General features: G+C 41.1%; 1 protein-coding gene across 5 annotated transcripts in view; it reads right to left on the bottom strand.

Moving 5' to 3' along the window:
- RBBP8 (RB binding protein 8, endonuclease) overlaps positions 1-21269 on the bottom strand; it is a 176028-nt gene extending 154759 nt beyond the window's left edge. The window contains exons 1-3 of one of the 5 annotated variants that reach the window (XM_077270346.1): positions 21132-21257; positions 17737-17824; positions 5481-5689 (exon numbers count right to left, since the gene is read on the bottom strand). In XM_077270346.1, coding sequence (XP_077126461.1) covers positions 5481-5598 — 118 coding nt within the window. In that variant the 5' untranslated portion in view covers positions 5599-5689; positions 17737-17824; positions 21132-21257. Of the gene's footprint in view, positions 1-5480; positions 5690-10415; positions 10619-17736; positions 17825-21131 lie in introns of those variants that run through there. The other 4 variants (XM_077270345.1, XM_077270349.1, XM_077270347.1 and 1 more) reach the window with 4 other exon arrangements.
- Between the last annotated feature and the right edge of the window lie 3730 nt (positions 21270-24999).

The raw sequence follows: 24999 nt of genomic DNA, 5'->3' as shown, positions 1-24999 counted from the left end.
AGAACTGATCTGGGTCTGCTAAGAGTCAGCAGCACTGCTATGATGGCAGACACCCAGCAATTATGTGATAGCCAAGTTCTACAAAAGCATCAGCAGTGCAAATGCTTCTGTCCACTACATAGAACTCAATGATTGCTGTGTAACCCTTGCCCCTGAAGAAGCCACCCTAGTGGCGACACGCGTCGGGCTTCCACTTGGCCTCTTGATAATGCACCAGTGGACTGGTCTTTTCCTATAAGCATCTCTATTATGCAACTTAGCAGTGGCACCATTACCACAGGGTTGTGGGTAAGTTACTGCTAGCCCTGCTTGCCTTGATTACAAGCCCCAGGTCTTAATTATTATTCCATCCATGAGATCTATGGCTATTTGAATATACTTGGCTTCCTCTCCTCACCGCTATACAAGTGCCTTTACCTACTGCCATTTTGTGCCCACTTGTTGGGTCATTTTCCATACCTTTTCATCTTCTTGATTTCATGAGTGTTACCTTTGCATTCTCATCATTTTGGTGGTTTCACATGTGGATGGTTAGGGTTGATAGGCATTACAGCAGGTGGAGTTTAGCCAGTGACATTTTGATATAAGTTACTGTAGGACCGAGGGCTTATAAGATTGCAGACTGGGTGCCAACACTGAAATTTTGTTTCTTAAAGACCTATATATTTTTTTTTTACTCTAAGCATTATTTATATGCGAGTGATATATTATTGGCATTTGCAGTCCTGTGTGCAATACTGTCATTGGGGACAATATTTGTCAACAGGTGAATATTTCTAGACAGTTTTTAACCCCTTCATGACCCAGCCTATTTTGACGTTAATGACCTGGCCGTTTTTTGCAATTCTGACCAGTGTCCCTTTATGAGGTAATAACTCGGGAACGCTTCAACGGATCCTAATGGTTCTGAGATTGTTTTTTCGTGACATATTGGGCTTCATGTTAGTGGTAAATTTAGGTCGATAATTTTTGCGTTTATTTGTGAAAAAAATGGAAATTTGGCTAAAATTTTTCAAATTTCGCATTTTTCAAATTTTGAATTTTTATTCTGTTAAACGAGAGAGTTATGTGACACAAAATAGTTAATAAATAACATTACCCACATGTCTACTTTACATCAGCACAATTTTGGAAACAAAATTTTTTTTTGCTAGGAAGTTATAAGGGTTAAAATTTGACCAGCGATTTCTCATTTTTACAACGAAATTTACAAAACCATATTTTTAGGGACCACCTCACATTTGAAGTCAGTTGGAGGCATCTGTATGGCTGAAAATACCCAAAAGTGACACCATTCTAAAAACTGCACCCCTCAAGGTACTCAAAACCACATTCAAGAAGTTTATTAACCCTTCAGGTGCTTCACAGCAGCAGAAGCAACATGGAAGGAAAAAATGAACTTTTAACTTTTTAGTCACAAAAATAATGTTTTAGCAACAATTTTTTTTATTTTCCCAAGGGTAAAAAGATAAACTGCACCCCAAAAGTTATTGTACAATTTGCAAATAGTAAATAAATAGATCACAATGACGCTGAACACGTGTGCCTAACGGTACAGCAGCAGGCAAACCAGCTAGTATGGTGTGTGTAACTGCCAAAAAAACAAAGTCAATAATGTAAAAACGTTACCCGCGCTGAGGCACTTACAGATCAGTGTGTGGTCCTGTGCAGGGAAGATCCACTTGCGTGGTGGTTTTCTCCCCCACTGTCCAATGGTGTTAGCAATGGGAGCGTCCTCCCCAAGGTTGCAATCCCCTTGCAACCTTGGGGAGGACGCTCCCATTGCTAACACCATTGGACAGTGGGGGAGAAAACCACCACGCAAGTGGATCTTCCCTGCACAGGACCACACACTGATCTGTAAATGCCTCTCAGCGCGACAACCTTTTTACATTATTGACTATTGTACAATTTGTCCCGAGTACGCCGATACCTCATATGTTGGGGGGAACCACTGTCTGGGCGCACGACAGGGCTCGGAAGGGAAGGAGCGCCATTTGACTTTTTTAATGAAAAATTGGCTCCAATCTTTAGTGGACACCATGTCGCGTTTGGAGAGCCCCTGTGTGCCTAAACATTGGAGCTCCCCCACAAGTGACACCATTTTGGAAACTAGACCCCCCAAGGAGCTTACCTAGATGCATAGTGAGCACTTTGAACCCCAAGGTGCTTCACAAATTGAACCGTAAAAATGAAAAAGTACTTTTTTTTCACAAAAAATTTATTTTAGCCTCAATTTTTTCATTTTCACATGGGCAACAGGATAAAATAGATCCTAAAATGTGTTGGGCAATTTCTCCTGAGTACACCGAGACCTCATATGTGGTCACAAACCACTGTTTGTGCACACGGCAAGGCTCGGAAGGGAAGGAGCGCCATTTGACTTTTGAATGAAAAATTAGCTCCAATCGTTAGCGGACACCATGTCGCGTTTGGAGAGCCCCTGTGTGCCTAAACATTGGAGCTCCCCCACATGTGACCCCATTTTGGAAACTAGACCTCCCATGGAACTAATCTAGATGTGCGGTGACCACTATAAACCCCCAAGTGCTTCACAGAAGTTTATAACACAGAGCAGTGAAAATAAAAAATCATTTTTCTTTCCTCAAAAATTATTTTTTAGCCTGCAATTTTTTATTTTCACAAGAGTAACAGGAGAAATTGGACCCCAAAAGTTATTGTCCAGTTTGTCCTGAGTACGCTGATACCCCATATGTGGGGGGGAACCACTGTTTGGACACACGTCGGGGCTCGGAAGGGAAGTAGTGACTTTTGAAATGCAGACTTTGATGGAATGGTCTGCGGGCGTCACGTTGCGTTTGCAGAGCCCCTGATGTGCCTAAACAGTAGAAACCCCCCACAAGTGACCCCATTTTGGAAACTAGACCCCCCAAGGAACTTATCTAGATATGTGGTGAGCACTTTTAACCCCCAAGTGCTTCACAGAAGTTTGCAACGCAGAGCCGTGAAAATAAAAAATCATTTTTCTTTCCTCAAAAATTATGTTTTAGCAAGTAATTTTTTATTTTCGCAAGGGTAACAGGAGAAATTGGACCCCAATAATTGTTGCCCAGTTTGTCCTGAGTATGCTGGTACCCCATATGTGGGGGTAAACCACTGTTTGGGGCGCACGTCAGGGCTCGGAAGGGAGGGAGCACCATTTGACTTTTTGAACGCAAGATTGGCTGGAATCAATGGTGGCGCCATGTTGCGTTTGGAGACCCCTGATGTGCCTAAACAGTGGAAACCCCTCAATTCTAACTCCAACACTAACCCCAACACACCCCTAACCCTAATCCCAACTCTAGCCATAACCCTAATCACAACCCTAACCCCAACACACCCCTAACCACAACCCTAACCCCAACACACCCCTAACCCTAATCCCAACCCTAACCCCAACACACCCCTAACCATAACCCTAACCACAGCCTAATCTTAACCCTATTTCCAACCCTAGCCCTAATTCCAACCCTAACTCTAATTCCAACCCTAACCCTAAGGCTATGTGCCCACGTTGCGGATTCGTGTGAGATTTTTCCGCACCATTTTTGAAAAATCCGCAGGTAAAAGGCACTGCGTTTTACCTGCGGATTTACCGCGGATTTCCAGTGTTTTTTATGTGCAGATTTCACCTGCGGATTCCTATTGAGGAACAGGTGTAAAATGCTGAGGAATCTGCACAAAGAATTGACATGCTGCGGAAAATACAGCACAGCGTTTCCGCACGGTATTTTCCGCACCATGGGCACAGCGGATTTGGTTTTCCATAGGTTTACATGGTACTGTAAACCTGATGGAAAACTGCTACGAATCCACAGCCAAATCCGCACCGTGTGCACATAGCCTAATTCTAACCCTAACCCTAATTCTAACCCTAATTCTAGCCCTAACGCTAACCCTAGCCCTAACCCTAGTGGGGAAAAAATATAAATATTTATTTATTTTATTATTGTCCCTACCTATGGGGGTGATAAAAGGGGGGTTATTTATTATTTTTTTTATTTTGTAAAATGTACCTGTAACGAATCTGCCGGCCGGCAGATTCGGCGGGCGTACTGCGCATGCGCCCGTTATTTTGGAAGATGGCGGCGCCCATAGAGCAGACGGACGGACAACGGGAGGGACACCGGAGGTCGGTAAGTATGGGGGGGGGGGGGGGGGGGCTTAGCGGACTGTGGGGGGAGCGGACAGGAGGACGGAGGGGAGCGGAGGACAGCAATGACAGGACGGAGGGGAGGAGATCGGTGGCGGTGGAGGGGGCAGATCGCGATCTCCAGCCATGATGCTAATGCAGCATCGGCCATGGCTGGATTGTAATATTTCATCAATTTTCATTGGTGAAATATTACTATCGCTCTGATTGAAAGTGAAACGTCACTTTCAACAGCCAATCAGAGCGACCATAGCCACGGGGGGGCGAAGCCACCCCCCCGGGCTCAAGTACCACTCCCTCTGCCCCTGCAGGTCGGGTGAAATTACAGTTAACCCTTTCACCCGGCCTGCAGGAGCGCGATCCGACCATGACGCAGATGCTGAGTCACAGGTCGGATTGGCACAGGTTTTCATGACGCATACGCTGCGTCAAAGGTCGGGAAGGGGTTAATTTTAAACCTAATAAAGAAGCCTGTTCAGATGCGCACTGATCCTCAGCTGGCCTCCAGCTGTCACAGCAACCTATTTGCTCCATGTGATCGCCTCAAAGGGGGACGCAATAGGCAATTGAACTAATGTCCGGTCTGGATCGCAGCTCTTAAATGCTGCCGGCACTGATTGCCAGTGGCATTTAAGAGGTTAACCGCAGCTATCAGTGAGCCTGCTGAACACTAATATTAGAGGCTGATGCCAGCTATATAATATAGTCGACATCTACCGTGTCAAGCGGACTTAGCTACTGAGCCCACTCCAAAGTCCTTGATACACTGCATGAAGTAATAGTACGTTATGGAGCATGAACGATTTAATAGATTGTACAGTGCACATCAGTCACCTTTGTTCTCGACATTGTTGATCCTGATTTACACAGAACGATGCTCTTTTGTGCAGCTCAGAAGATTATTTCACCCAACAAATAAGCGTTTTTCTCGTTCTTCGGTAGATTATCAGCCTGTTGCACTGCCACAGTATTCCTAGGAATGCTCGCTCAGGGTACGGTTAATGGATCTTTAGAGTTTTAAATGGTCACAAGGTGTTTGACACAATGTCGCTGCATCTTTGAGGTCCAGTGGACAATTTTTAGCTAACGTTTTATATGTTGCAAAAGTGTCGTGAATTTCATGTGTTTTTAGTAGTTTTTTTTTTTACATGTGTATTTGTAAAATTTTCATGAGAGTTTAATTTTTCAATGTCCATAGCGAAGCCACCTCTCCAAATTACTTTTTGAAGTACGTATCACCAATTCAATACAAATTAAATAGGTTTAAACGCTGAACACAAGTTTCCATCAGTGTAGTGTGATTAGCGGCATACTGTTTTGTTACCTTGTAACTCTTTGTCATGACACTCCTTCAGCTTTGTCCACAGTTCCTTAAATAAATCTCCAGGAGCCACACTCTCCGTGGAGCTCGGACTTCCACAGCTGCTTCCCGAAATATTCATCTTAGGACAGACGACGTGGATAGCTCACTCTTACAGGTTCCAATCACATAGCGCTGCTCTCTGGTGCAAATACAGGAGACTCATTGATACTCTATTTAGGGTAAAAAAAATATTTTTGAAGTCACAATTAATACAAAATCGTACTCCAATTATATGACAACAAAATCCATCTGCCAGGTGAGGTCTCTACTGCTAGAATTCCCACATACGGAGAACAGAGGCGCTGGATGTACACGGTGCAAGGCAAAACGGGAGAAGACGATTCCCCCATAGAGTGCAATGGAGACCATCTCTTCTCTCAGCTTTTCCATGATCTTTATATTGTAAATTCGCCTGCACTCAAGTGATAAACTTAGCTGTAGCTTAATTAAAAAAAAAGTGGAATATTGGCGCTTCTTATAAATATAGCCAAAGATATAGTACAGACCAAAAGTATGGACACAACTTCGCATTTAAAGATTTTTCTGTATTTTCATGACTATGAAAATGGTACATTCACACTGAAGGCATCAAATCTATGAATTAACACATGTGGAATTATATACATAACAAAAAAGTGTGAAACAACTGAAAATATGTCTATTATTCTAGGTTCTTCAAAGTAGCCACCTTTTTTCTTTGATGACTGCTTTGCACACTCTTGGCATTCTCTTGATGAGCTTCAAGAGGTAGTCACTGGGAATGGTCTTCCAACAATCTTGAAAGAGTTCCCAGAGATGCTTAGCACTTGTTGGCACTTTTGCCTTCACTCTGCGGTCCAGCTCATCCCAAACCATCTCGATTGGGTTCAGGTCTGGTGACTGTGGAGGCCAGGTCATCTGGCGTAGCACCCCATCACTCTCCTTCTTGGTCAAATAGCCCTTACACATCCTGGAGGTGTGTTTGAGGTCATTGTCCTGTTGAAAAACAAATGATGGTCCAACTAAACGCAAACCGGATGGAATAGCATGCCGCTGCAAGATGGTAGCCATGCTGGTTCAGTATGCCTTCAATCTAATATATAAAGCTGAATGTGTGTATGTGTGTGTGTGTATGTCCGGGATTGGCATCTGCACCGTCACAGCTACAGCCACAAAATTTTGCACAGTCACACGTCTGGACCCCGAGAGCGTCATAGGCTATGTTGTGAGGCGAAATTTTAACCCCGCGCGTTCCAATTCACCAAACAATTTTGCCCCTATCTACATAATGGGGAAAAAGTGAAAGGAAAAGTGTTGGAGGCAAATTGACAGCCAGCCACAAAATTTTGCACAGTCACACGTCTGGACCCCGAGAGCGTCATAGGCTATGTTGTGAGGTGAAATTTTAACCCCACGCGTTCCAATTCACCAAACAATTTTGCCTCTATCTACATAATGGGGAAAAAGTGAAAGGAAAAGTGTTGGAGGCAAATTGACAGCCAGCCACAAAATTTTGCACAGTCACACGTCTGGACCCCGAGAGCGTCATAGGCTATGTTGTGAGGCGAAATTTTAACCCCACGCGTTCCAATTCACCAAACAATTTTGCCCCTATCTACATAATGGGGAAAAAGTGAAAGGAAAAGTGTTGGAGGCAAATTGACAGCCAGCCACAAAATTTTGCACAGTCACACATCTGGACCCCGAGAGCGTCATAGGCTATGTTGTGAGGCGAAATTTTAACCCCGCGCGTTCCAATTCACCAAATAATTTTTCCTCTATCTACATAATGGGGAAAAAGTGAAAGGAAAAGTGTTGGAGGCAAATTGACAGCCAGAAGGAGATGTCATACAGGTATATACTAAATACAGGGGAGATGATATACAGCTATATATTATATACAGGAGATGACATACAGGTATATACTATATACAGGGGAGATGACATACACGTATATACTACAGTATATACAGGAGGAGATGACATGCAGCTATATATTATATACAGGAGGAGATGACATACAGGTATATACTATATACAGGGGAGATGACTTACAGGTTTATATTATATACAGAAGGAGAAGACACACAGGTATATACTATATACAGGAGGAGATGACATACAGCTATATATTATATACAGGAGGAGATGACATACAGGTATATACTATATACAGGAGATGACATACAGGTATATACTATATACAGGGGAGATGACATACAGGTATATACTATATACAGGCGAGATGACATACAGGTATATACTATATACAGGGGAGATGACTTACAGGTTTATATTATATACAGAAGGAGAAGACACACAGGTATATACTATATACAGGAGGAGATGACATACAGCTATATATTATATACAGGAGGAGATTACATACAGGTATATACTATATACAGGGGAGATGACATACAGGTATATACTATATACAGGAGGAGATGACACATAGGTATATACAATATACAGGAGGAGATGACATACAGCAGGTATATACTATTTACAGGGGAGTTGACATACAGGTATATACTATATACAGGAGATGACATACAGGTGTATACTATATATAAGGGAGATGACAAAGATGTATATACTGAGGGGAAAATGAGAGATGTGAGGTGAAAATGAGGGGTGTGAGGTGAAATTGAAAAGGTGTGAGTGCAAAATGAGAGGAGTGAGGGAAAATAGTGGAGTGATCGGAAAATGACAGATGTGAGGTCGAAATGACAAGTGTTAGGGGGTAATGAGAGGAGTGAGGGGGAAAATAAGAGGAGTGAGGGGGAAAATGAGAGGTGTAAGGGAGAAAATGAGAGATGAGAGGGGGAAAATGAGAGGCTTGATGGGAAAATAAGAGAAGTGAGGTGCTATAACTAACCACAGATATTTACTATGCCCAGGCAACGCCGGGCTCTTCAGCTAGTTTTGTATAAATCCCCAACAGTGTCACCAGCAAAGCATCCCCACACCATCATACCTCCTCCTCCATGCTTCACAGTGGGAACCAGGCATGTAGAGTGCATCCGTTCACCTTTTCTGCGTCGCACAAAGACATGGTGGTTGGAACCAAAGATCTCAAATTTAGACTCATCCGACCAAAGCACAGATTTCCACTGGTCTAATGTCCATTCCTTTTGTTCTTTAGCCCAAACAAATCTCTTCTGCTTGTTGCCTGTCCTTAGCAGTGGTTTCCTAGCAGCTATTTTACCATGAAGGCCTGCTACACAAAGTCTCCTCTTAACAGTTGTTGTAGAGATGTGTTTGCTGCTAGAACTCTGTGTGGCATTGACCTGGTCTCTAATCTGAGCTGCTGTTAACCTGCGATTTCTGAGGCTGGTGACTTGGATAAACTTATCCTCAGAAGCAGAGGTGACTCTTGGTCTTCCTTTCCTGGGGCGGTCCTGATGTGAGCCAGTTTCTTTGTAGCGCTTGATGGCTTTTGCCAGTGCACTTGGGGACACTTTCAAAGTTTGCCCAATTTTTCAGACTGACTGACCTTCATTTCTTAAAGTAATGATGGCCACTCGTTTTTCTTTACTTAGCTGCTTTTTTCTTGCCATAACACAAATTCTAATAGTCTAGTCAATAGGACTATCAGCTGTGTATCCACCAGACTTCTGCACAACACAACTGATGGGCACATCCCCATTTATAAGGCAAGAAATCCCACTTATTAAACATGACAGGGCACACATGTGAAGTGAAAACCATTCCCGGTGACTACCTCTTGAAGCTCATCAAGAGAATGCCAAGAGTGTGCAAAGGAGTCATCAAAGCAAAAGGTGGCTACTTTGAAGAACCTAGAATATAAGACATAATTTCAGTTGTTTCACACTTTTTTGTTAAGTATATAATTCCACATGTGTTAATTCATAGTTTTGATGCCTTCAGTGTGAATGTAAAATTTTCATAGGCATGAAAACACAGAAAAATCTTTAAATGAGAAGGTGTGTCCAAACTTTTGGTCTGTGCTGTATGTCCCACAGGATCACAGGGGCTCCTTCAATATGTATAGTGGCCCCAAAAATCTGTGGGATTTGTGCAGCTGGATGTAGTGTGAACCTGTGCATTACATGCACTGATGTAGGAAGATAATAGATTGAACTTGATGGATTTGTGACTTTTTCACCCAATGCAACTTTGTAACATTTATGGTGGGTGTCCCCATTATGTGTATGGAGGGTTACTGCGGCAGCCAGTTTCAGACGTGCGGCATGTACGGATGTGTGTCTGAATTCTATTATTCACTTCCATCAAAGGAACAGAACAGCATTACCGTCAGCGACACAGACACCAGCGGTCTCTGGGGCCCCACTGACTACAATGCGATTTGTTATTTCCACCGATAGCCGCCATTCTGATGGGCACAATACTAATGGCACAGGATTTTTGGATGGATTTGTGGCATAAGCTAAAGCTCCATTTCCCAAACCTGTTCGTGTCAGGGGATGATAGGAGTCGCAACATTTATAAAAATAGCCTTAATGGTGTTACACTCCAGGACAGTCTTGGGCCAGCATTGACCAGATGGCGCATCCTGGCCAGATTGGGAGCTGAGCGGAGTGTGCGGAGCTTGGTGTCTGTGGCTTTACTACATTGTGTTCATGGTATATTACAGAGCGGAGCAAAAAGCAATCACTGCGCATGTGCTAATAGCAGGGAGCCGCACATGCTCAGATGGAGAAATGGTCATGTGACATCAGTCACTAATCCTGTGTCCTGTTACACACAGAGATACAGTACAGCATACATGTGTAACTATGTAATAATTCATGATTCGTGGCCTCAGGCAGTGACAGGACTCTGCCCTCACTGTCCCTGGTGGTGCACGGTCACCGTTTACAAACTATGTTTCCTCATAAGAATACACTGTCCGCACAGGGAACAGTTTCGGAAAAATACTGTAGAGCTCACCCCTGACAGAGCGCTGCACCCTCACTGCAAAGGGCAGCACGCTGCCCCCGTACCTCACACGCTGCAAGGCACCGCTCCTCATCCACAGCTGATGTGCGGCGGGAAATACAAAGCGCAGGAAGCTGCATTGCGTGACGTGCGCGCTCCCGTCGCCCTCAGCTACGGCGGCGTGCACGTGACCTGCTGCGGGCCGGGTCTGTGATGCCCAGCGCTGCGCTGAGTGCGCTCAGTTCTGTCTGGGTCGGCGACTCAGTGCGCTGTAGCGGAGCGTGTGTCCTGTCTGTATACCGCGTCTGTCTGCAGTGTTCTGTCTCCATATACTGCGCCTGTATACTGTCTCTATATACTATTTCTGTATACTGAGTTCAGTCTCCATATACTGCGCCTGTATACTGTCTCTATGTAATATTTTTGTGTGCTGTCCCTGTACACCGTGTCCCCCTCTCTGTATACCATGTTTTGTCTCTATATACTGTCCCTGTATACCATAGCCCCCTCTCTATACACCGTGTTCTGTCTCTATATACTGTCCCTGTACACCGTGTCCCCCTCTCTGTATACCATGTTTTGTCTCTATATACTGTCCCTGTATACCATAGCCCCCTCTCTATACACCGTGTTCTGTCTCTATATACTGTCCCTGTATACCATAGCCCCCTCTCTATACACCGTGTCCTGTCTCTATATACTGTCCCTGTACACCGTATCCCCTGCTTTGTATACCATGTCCCCCTCTCTGTATACAGTGTACTGTCCCTGTACACCGTGTCCCCCTCTCTCTCTTGCTGTGTTCCATCTCCAGTAGCTAAGCCCTGTATATATCCATACATTGGCTGTGACAGAGAAGGAGGCTGGGCTATATTTTGAAATGATCCATCAGCCAGCCCCCTTCACACACCTCTCTGGCGTGGTGGTTCCTGAATGGGCAGGCGCTCCTCGCTCAGACGCCATTTTTTTAAGTATATTTAAGGTTCCATTTAAATGTTAAAACATACAAAACAATAAAAGCTTTGTCCAACCATAGACCTGTTGGATTAGGACTGGCTTGAATGGAATCTGTCAGTAATTCTCCATCTATATTTAACTAGATGGTGGCCCGATTCTAACGCATCGGGTATTCTAGAATATGTATAGTAGTATATAGCACAGCTCACGCAGTATATAGCAGCCCAAGTAGTATATAACACAGCCCACGTAGTATATTGCCCAGCCACGTAGTATATTGCACAGCCACTTAGTATATAGCACAGAGACGTAGTATATAACAGGCCACATAGTATATAGCACAGGCCAGGTAGTATATAGCACAGCCCACATAGTATATAGCACAGCCACGTAGTATATAACAGCCATGTAGTATATAGCACAGCCACGTAGTATATAACACAGCCCACGTAGTATATAACAGCCCACGTAATATATTGCCCAGCCACGTAGTATATTGCCCAGCCACGTAGTATATAGCACAGCCCACGTAGTATATAGCACAGAGACGTAGTATATAACAGCCCATGCAGTATATAACACAGACCACGTAGTATCTAACAGCCCACGTAGTATATAGCAATGTGGGCACCATATCCCTGTTAAAAAAGGAATTAAAATAAAAAATAATTATATACTCACCTTCCGGCGGCCCCCAGATCCAACCAAGGCATTTAGTGATGCTCCTCGCGACGCTCCGGTCCCAAGAATGCATTGCGGCAATAACACGTGATGATGTAGCGGTCTGGCGAGACCACTACGTCATCTCCGGTCATTGCCGCAATGCATTCTTGGGACCGGAGGGTCGCGAGGAGCAGGAAAGGCGCCGGAAGGTGAGAATAAAATAATTTTTTTTTTTTTTTTTTTTTTTAACATTAGATCTTTTTACTATTGATGCTGCATATGCAGCATCAATAGTAAAAAGTTGGTCACACAGGGTTAATAGCAGCGTTAACGGACTGCTAAACCACAATGGGGGCACTGACTGGAGGGGAGTAGGGAAGGGCGAATTCGCGGCCGGACTGTGCCCGTCGCTGATTGGTCCCGGCCTGCTGCAACCAATCAGCGACACGGGATTTCCGTGACAGACAAACAGACGGAAGTGACCCTTAGACGATTATATAGATAGATACATGTGCATGTAGCTGCTGATATTACAAGATAATCCACACCTTTATATCTCCGTGTTGTAGTTTGCCTCTTGAGAAAAAAAAAACATTTTGTAGTGATGCTAATGAGGTTGAAGTGCATTAGGTTGAGACAGCTTCCTTTGCCTGAGCCCTGCTGCTCCATTCTCTAATGCCGCCCTCCGCTAGTTGACTGATAGTGCTGCAATGTCTTTAGGAGCTTACCGCAGCATCACTGTCTATACTAATGAAGCACAGCGTTAGGTGGAGAATGCCCTGCGCAGAATCACACTATATATTGAGTCACATCTCCACAAGTAAAGTTCCATCCCATATGTCATGCAATGGGGAGATCTTGATACAAGAGGACTATACTTTGAAGACTCTTGATACATACCAGGAATTTTACATATTATAGAATATTTCTATTTCAGGGAGACAATGGACTGACGGCTGATTTCCATGCCATTATTTTACTCTTATTAGAGCAGACATGCAATTGCTAAAAAAAAAATAAATCTTTTTTTCATAAGATCCTTAAACCTGTCAAGATGCAAATTTAAGGTAATTCAATCCTAGGGAAATAAATGTGGTAGTGCATAAGCAAAATAACCTCAGACCAGAGCCATTCTAATCTTATGTCCTCGTTTTATCGTGTTTTCTTATGGTAATTAAAAAAATAATCCAGGTAAGCAAACATTTGGTATTAGAAAAATAAATTTGGTGGAATAGACCAAAACATTCCAAGGCCAACTTCAGTTAATTATTTATTATGTTTTGCTTATATAGCGTCATCATATTCCGCAGCGCTTTACAGACATCATCATCTCTGTCCCCAGTGGGGCTCACAATCTAGATTTCTTATCAGTGTATCTTAGGAGTGCGGTTGGAAACCCGCAAACATGGGGAGAAGATACAGACTGCTTGCAGATGTTGTCCTTGGTGGGATTTGAAATCAGGACCCCAGTGCTGCAAGGCTGCAGTGCTAACCACTGAGCCACCGTGCTGCCCATTGTGCACAACGTGACCTGGGGCCTTATGCGGCCCATGATGCTCTTCTGCACTGCCGTTAACGATCTGCTCATATATATGATAGTGTCTGGTCATATGTATTTTCCATGACATGGAGAAGACCAGTGTTGCGTAGAACCATAGGCACAGGTATTTGTGACTGGTGTCATTTGTGGGACAGCCATCCAGTCCTGACTCCTGTAGCACAGTAAATGAGGTGAAGAAGTGGCCATGCCGAGTGCTATTTTATTCATTGTGGTCTTTGGGAGAAGGGAAACACTCGCCTGATTCAGCATCTGGCATATATAACAATGGAGTGAGCTAAATGCATGGTCTCCTTTCAGGACCACAAACCCATGAGAAAGGTACCTCTACCTTCCTGTTAGCTGAGAGCTCTAAACATGGAACCAGCACCTATTAGATATTGGTAGCACATCATTTTATAGTAATATTGCAGCCCTTGGGGTGGGATTGATCTGACAATGAGGCCCTCGGACCAAAATGATTGTGCACCCCTGGTATAGATGGACTAATGGCAATATGCGAATGTGCGATCTTATGGCTGAATTTCAAGATAAGCAGATATAATTGCATGATAGTGTTCTCATTTGTGAAAACATACATTTTTGGAATACTTAAACCCTTTCATTTTTAAAATATTAAGTTCCAGGTTTTCAGTATAGAAATGTAAACTGGACTTACTGTGAGGCATTGTCAAAAGTGACAGTCAGGACAAACTCTTAGAAAGCTATTGAGCTCCTGAAACCACACATACTTCTTCATTCTTGTCTGTACAATGGCTTATATAAATAGCTGAATGTACATATAGTTCTTAGTAATGTTATATGTCAGCTGCAGAGAGCTGCGATAATTCATTTCTGACATTCTGCATTTTTTTTAAATTTCTGGACAAACTGGAACAACATCTTGAATACAGGTAAAGAGCAGAACACACCTAGACGGTAAAAGTGTGGGAAAAGCAGAGACAGTCGTCCATAGAAGCTGCACCATATTTCCAGATGACCACAATATATAAGAATGTTAATTTAGATAAGAAAAATATCCATGGTCTTTGTTGTAAATCCCTAATCCCAATTTTCTACATATCTTGAGAAACAAATCATATTAAGCAAAGAAGAGCTGGTGGGAAGTTTCCCAGACAGGATACATTCACTTGTTAGACATTGTTGTGATGATGCACTGCTTCAGTCATCGGACCGCTGCAGCCAGTTACAGGACTCGGCAGTCATGAAACCGTAGACATCCTCGTTTCCAATCCCTGACAGCCTACCAGAGCGGATCCATAGGTATGACAGCAGGTGAACAGGACTCATTTTATACTTTTAAGACCTCTATGTCCTCTTATAGATTTTCTTTAGAGGTTGGACAATTCGTTTAAAGGACCAATCAAGCTTTTTTTTTTTTAATTGCACAGTTAGCGTTTGGTAATGTCTGTCCAGTGTGTGCATTATAACACCCATAGCTGTCTTCTGTTTTTTCCAGCACTTCTTCAGTCCTATTCTGCATCATCAGACAACAAATGTGATTTTTCAACTCACACGGCTTCTTCCTTTTAGTCCAGAAGTCACTTTCTCAATGAAGGTCTATGAGACTCAGAAAATGGCTTATATTAGGAAAGGAACAAACCGTCCAATATTTGGGTTGACAAGTCAGAGCTGTGGTTACTTGATTATAACAGGAGAAAAAACGGAGTAAATGTCCAACAATCACTTAAATGATATATTTATTAAATCAATAAGTCACAAAGAATTAGTCCAAACAATTTACATACACAAGTAGTTTTACAAATTCATTCAGCTAAAGAGAGCCGGGTAGCACAGACCAAAACTGGTGTGGAACCAGCTAGACGCTGGTCAAACCCGCCCCCCGAAGAAGCCAACGCAAAACGCGCGTTGGGGCGACGGTGTGGACCCTTATCTGACGCCTGCATTGGGGTAAGAACCTGGTGGCTATTTACGATGCATACGTTATCTCTGAGCCTGTGTACAGGGCTCATGTGAGCGCATATACTACTCTAGTAGCATATCCCAGGGAAATGTACCTATACATGGTTGCACTATGCACTTTACGTTATACAGCAGGCGTCTAGCTGGTTCCACACCAGTTTTGGTCTGTGCTACCCGGCTCTCTTTAGCTGAATGAATTTGTAAAACTACTTGTGTATGTAAATTGTTTGGACTAATTCTTTGTGACTTATTGATTTAATAAATATATCATTTAAGTGATTGTTGGACATTTACTCCGTTTTTTCTCCTGTTATAATTAATCGCTTGGAGTGTCCTGGTACATGTTATTGGTACCTATTTCTCCTCCACGTGCTCCACTCCATTTTGTTTTGGAGCATGGTGGTGTCTTTGACCAATATACCCTCCATCTTGGATTTATTTGTCTGTGGTTACTTGATGCAGAAGTGGACTGGAGCAGCGCTGGAAACGGCAGAAAATAATAAGTATATTAATGCTCACACTATACACACAATACCGATGGTTAACTAGGGGTGCAATAACAACTGCTGGACTGGAACCTTAACATCTCTTGATTGCTCCTTTAGCAAGCGCGAGTCAATTCAACTTTAAGAATTTTCCCAATAATATCAAGATAGAAGCATGGCATCTTTTCTAAAAACTCTGCATTATATGGTCTTTCTGTTTTCCTCTTGGGTGTTACCATCTAGGCTATGTGCTTGCACACGGCGTCTTTTAGACACCAGCACAGCCGCTGGGGTTTCCCAGGCTGATACGTTCACCAGTCACTACACAGTGGACGAGGCTGTAATCTTTTCCCATCACACTGACAACCTGCTCTGCAGTGTGTGAGTGCAGTGTGTGTGCGCAGGGGAGACTGTCAATCAATGTGACAAAGACAGTGAGTGATTGCAGCGTGCTCACTGTGTAGTGGCTATAACAGGTCCCTGCACCGCCCCTACAACTGGAAGCAAGTGGCTGCTGGGAGAATATAACTTCCTTTTCTCCCTGAAGCCAATGCCCGGTAGGCCAGACATGCATGATATAAACGATAAACCACCATATATGCAGGTAAATCATGTTTCTACAGGTGACAGGTACCACTTCGATAAATCTGATGCATTTTAAGATCATCTAGTCTAGTTGGCACTGTGTAAAAGCTAAACACCTATAGAAAATCAGCTCCCATGCTCCCCATTCCACAATGCCTCAAGAACAGTACTGTGGGAAAAATGTATAGCTTGATCCAGTGTCCCCCAACATAGAAGATTTTACATGCGCCTTATATTGTTCTGACCAAATACACACTTCATCCTCATTTTGGTGAAATGCTTTATATTATGATGAGCTGTGTATGTGACAGCTGCAGCTTCGGGTAATTTAGGTTAATAGTTAACATATGCAATTTGCACCTCTCCTACATACGGTCACAGCTGGTGAAAACAAATACGGTTACTACGACAGACCTTGTAAATGCATATTTATGGAAAGAGCTTACTGCATTAGTCATTAAAATCTTACTTAAATCATTTTGAATCCGAGACCACAGGTTAAATATAACAGTAATTCTGTGCCCTGAATAGGCAAATAGGAAAGTTTAAATGTCAACTTTTACCATTTGCACCGCTCCTATACATGGTCACAGCAGGTCTGCACAAAATGCACTACATCAGACGTAGTAACTATATTTTTAACTATTACGGACATTAATTAAAATCTTACATAAATCACACTGGATCAGAGACTACAAGCTGAGTATAACAAGGCTAAATCTGATACACCTGGATCCTCAAATAGGTCAACTTATAATCAGCAATTGTTATTCGTATTGTGTTTCTAACTCGGAAATATTATTGCCTAAAGCAGCAATTAATTTAAAGGGATAAGTCTATAACCCCCATATGCTTTAGATAGCTGTCGGTTGAACAATGATTTGGTCAATTGTTCAGCAATCAGCTATCTCCGCTGACACTCCCTTAGAAAAGAGCACTCGCCCTGCCATGTGCTCATGTGTTCTCTATGAGAAAACCGCTGCCACACATCTTTGGAGTCAGCTTTTCTGGCATCAGCTCTTACAGAACAAAAGGATCTGCAACATTGGACATGCCAGATCCTTCTTTCTCTCGACATCATTTGTTGGGGTAGATAAAAAATGCAAAAACGCAATAGGGTCAATCCAAGTAATAAATAGAAAAAAAAGGGTAGGGTTCTTACCTTACGGGGTTGTGTGAGACACAGTCGCTGCAGCTTCCAAAGGAAATATATACAAATGTGCCAAGGCTGATGTCAGTATTCTGCGCTGCTGATAAATGACAAGCCATGATGAGATGAAGAACTGCTGGTTTAATATCAACGCGTTTCGGAATCACACATTATATTGTAGGACAAACCCTCCTCTATCAGCAGGATCGTGATAGTCTAATGAGTATGGGGGCCTTAAGGATCTTTGTAGGTGTAACATTGGGTATTATCCAGGGTTACTAGCTTAAGGTTTTCTAGACAATTTATTCAAATATGATGAACAGCTAAGGTTTTCTTATTTGGATGAATTGGAAAACAATAATAAATTACAAACTAAGTAATATATGTCTATAGCTTACAATACTGAAATGGACACATTGGTAGCATTTATTGTGACCTGTACACATTTTTCCACGTTAATAAAAATAAAATCTCACCCAACATTTCTTTTTCAGGAACCGAGAAAAAAATTCTACATTTGTGAACTGTCCAGGAGTTTATGAATGACTGGCAACATCTGTATGTTCAAACATAGCAGAATTGTGTGTTGTATGCAGGTTTGCCTTGGATTTGTTTTTATTGAAATCCGTTGGGACAACCCTTGGCATTCTAAAATATAATGGGTATTTCTGCAAATTTGAAGATTCGCAGCATGCCCTGAAATCCAGTGGATGTACTTCTTATCAACGTAAAATATATCTATTAAATGTAACATTATTTCATATGTTTGTACAATGTTAAAGCTTTTAAAAAGTAATTGTCATATATTTTTTTTTGTTTATTTAAACTCCATACATTTATTCTTTCACAACAAGTAGGGGCAACTATCATAACCCCTTTTTGTATCATTTTATTTTTTATATAACTTTATCTTTATTGTATCATTTTATTTATTTAGACATATATATATATATATATATATATATATATATATATATATATATATATATATATATATATATATATATATATGTGGCTCTTCGGCTAAGCTTTGTTTTGCTGCATGCACGTCACACACTTCCCTTTCACACTTTTCTCCAATTACGGTATATTTGTCTCTCTTAATAGTAGATACTATGGGTCATTAGAGCAAATTATGTCATAATTATAATTACATTATGATTTCAATATGTCTATCTATTGATCATATATCACTATATTGCATTGATATGTACATATTTATTATGTACTTTTATATACACACAAACCTGAATTTACCATGTGTATTGATTTGTTATTTACTCTCTCGTGTTCCTTCACACCAGTGTTCTAATGTATATGAATTTTTCTTTAGAATATATCTTTATTTTCTTGTTTATTTGCTTAATCTAACATAATACAATTCCTAGGCTGATGTTATGATATGTACCGTATATTTGTGATTTTTCATTTATTTATACGGTATAGTAACTTGAAACTCATAGGCCCCGATGCAAAAGCTCCAACGGGGCCCCCAAATATTTAAATTTTTTAATAGCAATAGTCTTTTTCTATAGGCCAAAGGGACTTTTAGGGCCCCCTTGGCTCCAGGGCCCGGGTGCGATTGCAACCCCTGCACCTGTTGTAGTTACACCCCTGGCTATTTGCCTACGTTCCCCTGTGGACCTATCCATTCTCCTAATTTTTCTCTTTTGTTCCTGCTATATCTGCCTTTATGCCAGTCTTCCACCTGTACACGCACGCTGTATGATGCGGTCACATTTCATTCAGGCTATTGCGGCAGTCTCATGACCGACCGCCAATTCCATGCCTACTCAATTGGCGCCACTCAAGTCATACCACATATCACGATTCATGGGCTGCTCTGGATCCGAGGTCCAACAATGCATGCACTGCTGTTGGTTACTTTGATTAATACCACGTTTTTAATAGTGGTGAGCGAGCGTGCTGGGATAAGGCATTTTCCGAGCATGGTCGGGTGCCAACTGAGTGTCTTCAACGTGCTTGAATACTATGTTCGAGTCGCCGAGCTGCATGTTTCATGGCGGTTCAACAGCCGCAACACATGGAGGGCCTGCTTGCTTGTTAGGCAATCCCTGCACGTGTTGCGGCTATTGAACAGCTGTGAGACATGCAGCCGCAAGGACTGGAACACAGTATTCAAGCACGCCGAAGATGCTCTCATGCTCTACTAGGACACGAACATGCTCGCATAACTCCTTATCTGAGCACACTCGCTCATACGGTAAATTAGCTGGATCAATTCTCTAACCATTTCTTAAATTATGAAAAATGTATAAAGAGCCTATGTGTATACAATGGTGAATAGAAGATACAGTCTGATTACAGAATGATATGTGACTGAATGCATTAAGAATTAATAATTTCTATACATTTTATTCGATGCACTCCACGTGTAACAATGGGCTATGTATAAGTTAAAGAAAGATTATCACATTTTTTATAAGTAATTATGCCATCAATTACTTGTTATTTTACTTTAAACACTGAAAAAAAACAAAGACAGTATGAAAAAAAAAATAGCGATTAATAGCTTATTTGTCTTTTGTATCATATCCCCAGTCTATTGTACATTACTTACTATTATAGTATTTTGAATGCTACAAATGTAAATCTGCAATAAGATTACTGGTGTAATATTTTATATACTGCAGTGATAATTGTTTTGTAAAATTCTTATTCATTTTGACTTTTTTTAACAATTAAAAAAAAGCATGACAAAATATGTTATTTTATTATTTCTACTTTAATATAATATTTGATATAATATTTCAGTGCAACCAATTAGCATTACTGATTAATATGCATTATACTGGCATCTTCTATAGGATCTCTGTTTTTCCTGATTTTATTGTCACATGGCAGCTTATGAAGGGTAAGAAAGCTGTCACTAGGAAATCTGTATTTTTCTACATAGTAAACATGATATGCAAATTCCAATTTTCCTATACAAAAGAATGTTTCAGGACACACAAGCATGATAAAACTTGTCTTCATTCCTTTCTATGTAGTTCATCTCAGGCATAATAGGAAAGTCTTGGGGTTAATAAGTTACCCAGCTGTGGACCTGTCTTATTGACTGTGCTCACCATTAGCTAGTTAGGCTGCATTGTTTCTCAGTCGTCATATGAACAAAATAAGATTATTTTTTTTAAGTGTGCAGTGGTCCTAATTCACTTATCTTTTTGTACAATTTATATTTTGTTGTTATTAAATTAAAAGATATTATGAGATTAATATAAAGATTATTAAGGCTCACCTTTATGTTTATGCAGAATGTTATCTAGTAGTCTTCTTATAATGGTTCTCTAGACTAGTTTACATTCGCCCACAGTAAAAAAACTACAGAAATCCAAAATTATAATATTAGAGCAAAAAAGAAACAAAGCCATCATTAATACACCTACCTGTTTAGTTTGTCAGCTGTAGTGGTGGTGACCTCTCTTAGGTTAGGTACTCTAGGTGGGATGGATCCTGGACCATCCTGGGACAACTCCTGCTGGTGTGAATGTGTGTGAAGATATATCTCGGATATATAAAATGTGCAAAGGATATCCTAATATGCCTTTCATTCAACTCGCTGGGCAGGTTTTCACATTCTGTGTAACATGGAATGATACCAGAATTTGCTGGCATAAGAAGCTCGTCAAACCGGTTCCTCAGTCATCCAGAAACAAGTCCAACCAGTCTGCATCAAAGGCTAGGGCAACATGCTGTGGCTCAGCACCACTAAGCTCCATCCACTTCTGTGAATGATTCATTCCCTCGTCAACTCCCAACAAATGGAGAGAGAATGTTGTAGCCTCTAGCTAAATAATTTCGACTCCTGTGGGAGTGTCAAGCATCCGTGTCAAGTACAGAAAGATCCTGCAGATTCATTTGTTGAAGTCCAATGCCTTTTTATATCACGTGTGAATGTGGTAGCACAGGTTGAAATAGGACAACTATAAACAAATAGATCATTTATAATTGGGGTCCAGGGGCAAACCCCAGTAACAGAGGAGTCTTGTGCAAGGACATCATATGGGCTCCATGATTTCCAACTAATTTGAGGTACGTCCTTGTCTTAGTTTACATTTGGCATGTGCACTGGTAAAGCTCCTGGTACACAAGTGAAATGTTCACATAGGACCCCGATGACCATGGTATGCATTTATATACAGTATATTTTTTTTACTGTACTGTATCTTTTCTATATTGAGTAGAGGCTTTCCTGTCTGAAACAAACTTATCCGAGCACCTTACTCGAATAAAACCACAGTCACAGCAGCTGTATAAAACCCAATTTAGTTGTGAATACTGCAATGGCCACCTTGTTAGATGCTAGCCCCCTAGAAAAGTAGGAATCACAGGTAGTGGTGTCCATTAGAGCAGTTCCTTTATTAATGTTATGGTGATGCATTTCAGAGCTGGACTGACGGTAACTTACAGATCAATAGTTCAAGAATATATAGGCCTAAAATGAATTGGTAAAATAGGGAGTGGTGTAAGAAATAAGCATCACTCGACAAAACAACCTAAAATAGTGCATAAAGATATAGGTCTCAAATCATAGAAGTGTTTATACCAGAAAGATACAGTAAAAATTTTATTCTATTTTTTCAAAATGGAGCTGTTAAAATTTTTTGTGACTTTTATCGTAATCAAACCACTTTTGACCAGCTCCGAGCGTGACTATGGCCGACCATCAAAAATCACGTTTCTTACACTAAAAATGCTACTTCAGTCACTGACTGGAGTAACATTTCTGGTAAGGTGCAGGGAGGTATAGGCCACTGTTAAGATGCATCTATTTTATTAAGTGGTGTGCGTCTTTTAATGAATTTGATGCATCTTATTCCTGCAAGCTCCTCATTAACCCCTTCCTGACATTGGACTTACTGGTATGTCCTGTTTTGCAAGTACTTCCTACAAATGGACATAGACATGGACATGTGTTTCTGGTTCTACAAATGGACATAGCAGAACAAGAGCTGTGCATGCACAATCATCACCGGGAGTTCAGCTTGGCTGACAGCCAAGCTCCTTCTGAAACAGCCAGGGCCAGTGTCTGCACCACCCCTCACTGTTTAACCCTCTAAATGCCACGATGAATAGCGATCATGGCATTTAGTAGATTGTGAGAGTGGACCCCCCTCCAGTTCACCGTTGCGATCATTAAACCACTGCATATGCTTATATGTCCATAAAAAATAATTTACTGACAGCCGATCTGTCTTTGTTTTGTAGCTCGCTCCAAAATAATTTTTAATTTTGATATGAAAGCGACTAGTGGCTCCATCTTTCACCCCATCAGCAACACTGTAATGTTATCGCAGTGAACTGATGTAAGCAATGGCAGCTGGGGGTCAAGTAATGACCTCTGGGTCTGCCAGATATGGTGGCCTGTTAGACCCTGTCATAAGTACGTGTATTGCAATGGATTAGCGTAGTGATCAGAAAAGTAAAAGTTCAAGTCCCATAAAGGAACTAAGTGAAAAAAGTTTTAAAAAATTGTAAAGAACAAAACAGTTTGTGGAAAAATATTACTGCAATAAATACTCATATTTCTGTAACAATAGAAATAAATTAAAAAAGTACACATATTTGGTATTGCCGTACATGGAACAACCTTATCTATAAAGCTCTCACACTGTCTAACCCCTATAGTGAACACTATAGAAAAAAATTACATAAATTATTTTTTTTCATCATTCTGCCAATCAAAAAGTGATGTCAAGCTCAATCAAAAAGTCATATGTAAATAGAAATGGTTTCCTTGACAAAGTCATCTCATCCTGCCAAAAAACAAGCCCCCACTCAAGTACATCAATGGAAAAGTAAAACAGCTACAGCTTTCAGGACAAGGACCATCCTGATGGGTACACCTTGCTCCCGGTGGGATGGCTTTTGATCCAAATAGTGTAAAGTTGATACTAAAGCATTTCCATCTACTATTACCATTTACTGATATACTTACTGCAGGGTATTTGCTCATTTTGTTCTCATGCTAGGTACTAGGCTATGCCAGCTAGATTCTAGCACTTGTGTTCCGACTTATTTCTTTGGTTCAGCACTCAGAACATGGTGATGCAAAAACAAATTTAGTTTTCTATAAAACAAAAACTTTTACCTATTTTCCTCTGTGAAAATGTTAAGTCTGGGGCTAAAACAATATTTCACTGCCCAATGATATAACATTTTGTGAAAGTCTTGTGGTGTCAATATACTCACTCCACCCCTAGATAAATTAATTGAGGGTTGTAGTTTGTAAAATAGGGAAATTTATGGTTGCTTCTGCCAATGTGACATGGCACCCCCAAACCATTCCAACAAAATCTGCTCTTCAATATGGCACTCCTTTTCCAAGCTTTGTACTGTGCCTGAAAGTACTTTCCAACTTGGCGAACTCAGGAGAAATTATGTAACAAATTCTATCATCCGCTTTCTCTTATTAGTCCTTTTGAAAATTAAAAACTTGGGGCAAAAGCAACATTTTAGTGTAAAAAATGCAAATTTTCATTTGGGCAGACCAATATTATACAATTCTCTGAATCACCTGTGGGTTTAAAATGCTCATTACACCTCTAGATGAATTCCTATAGAGGTGTAGTTTTCAAAATGGGGTCACATGTGGGGGTTTCTGCTGTTTTGACATCTCAGGGTCTCTCCTAATGTGTTATTGCATCCGCAATCTATTCCTGCAAAAATTGTTCTACAAATGTGGCTTCTTCCCTTCTGAGCCATGTCGTGTGCCCAGTCAGTAGTTTCCAACCACATATCGGGTATTGGATATTGGCATATAGATTGACATACACGCTGACATCTTACATATAGGCCCCTCAAAGTCACTTCAAAAGTGAAATGGTCCCTAAAAATGTAGGTTTTGTAAATTTAATTGAAAAAATGTTGATAAACTTTTACTCTTGTAACTTACTAATAAAAAAAAGTAATTTTCAGAATGTTGCTGACGTAAAGTAGTAGACACGTGGTAAATTATATTTATTCATTATTTTGTGGGGTATGATCTGTTTCTCTGGCATATAAAAATCAGAGTTTGGAAATTTGCCAATTTTTCAAAGTTTTTGTCACATTTTAGATATTTTCCTTAATAAACGTAAATTATAACAACCGAAATTTACGAATATCATGAAGCGTGATGTGTCCCAACAAAACAGTCACAAAATCACCGAGATATGTTGAAGAATTCCAAGGTTATTATCACATAAATTGACAGTGGTCAGATTTGAAAAATTTGGCCTGGTCAAGAAGGTGAAAACAGGCTTTGGCGGGAAG

Source organism: Ranitomeya variabilis, chromosome 6 (genome assembly GCF_051348905.1).
Source record: "Ranitomeya variabilis isolate aRanVar5 chromosome 6, aRanVar5.hap1, whole genome shotgun sequence".
Lineage (NCBI taxonomy): Eukaryota > Metazoa > Chordata > Amphibia > Anura > Dendrobatidae > Ranitomeya > Ranitomeya variabilis.
This window is presented reverse-complemented; position numbering and strand designations above follow the sequence as displayed.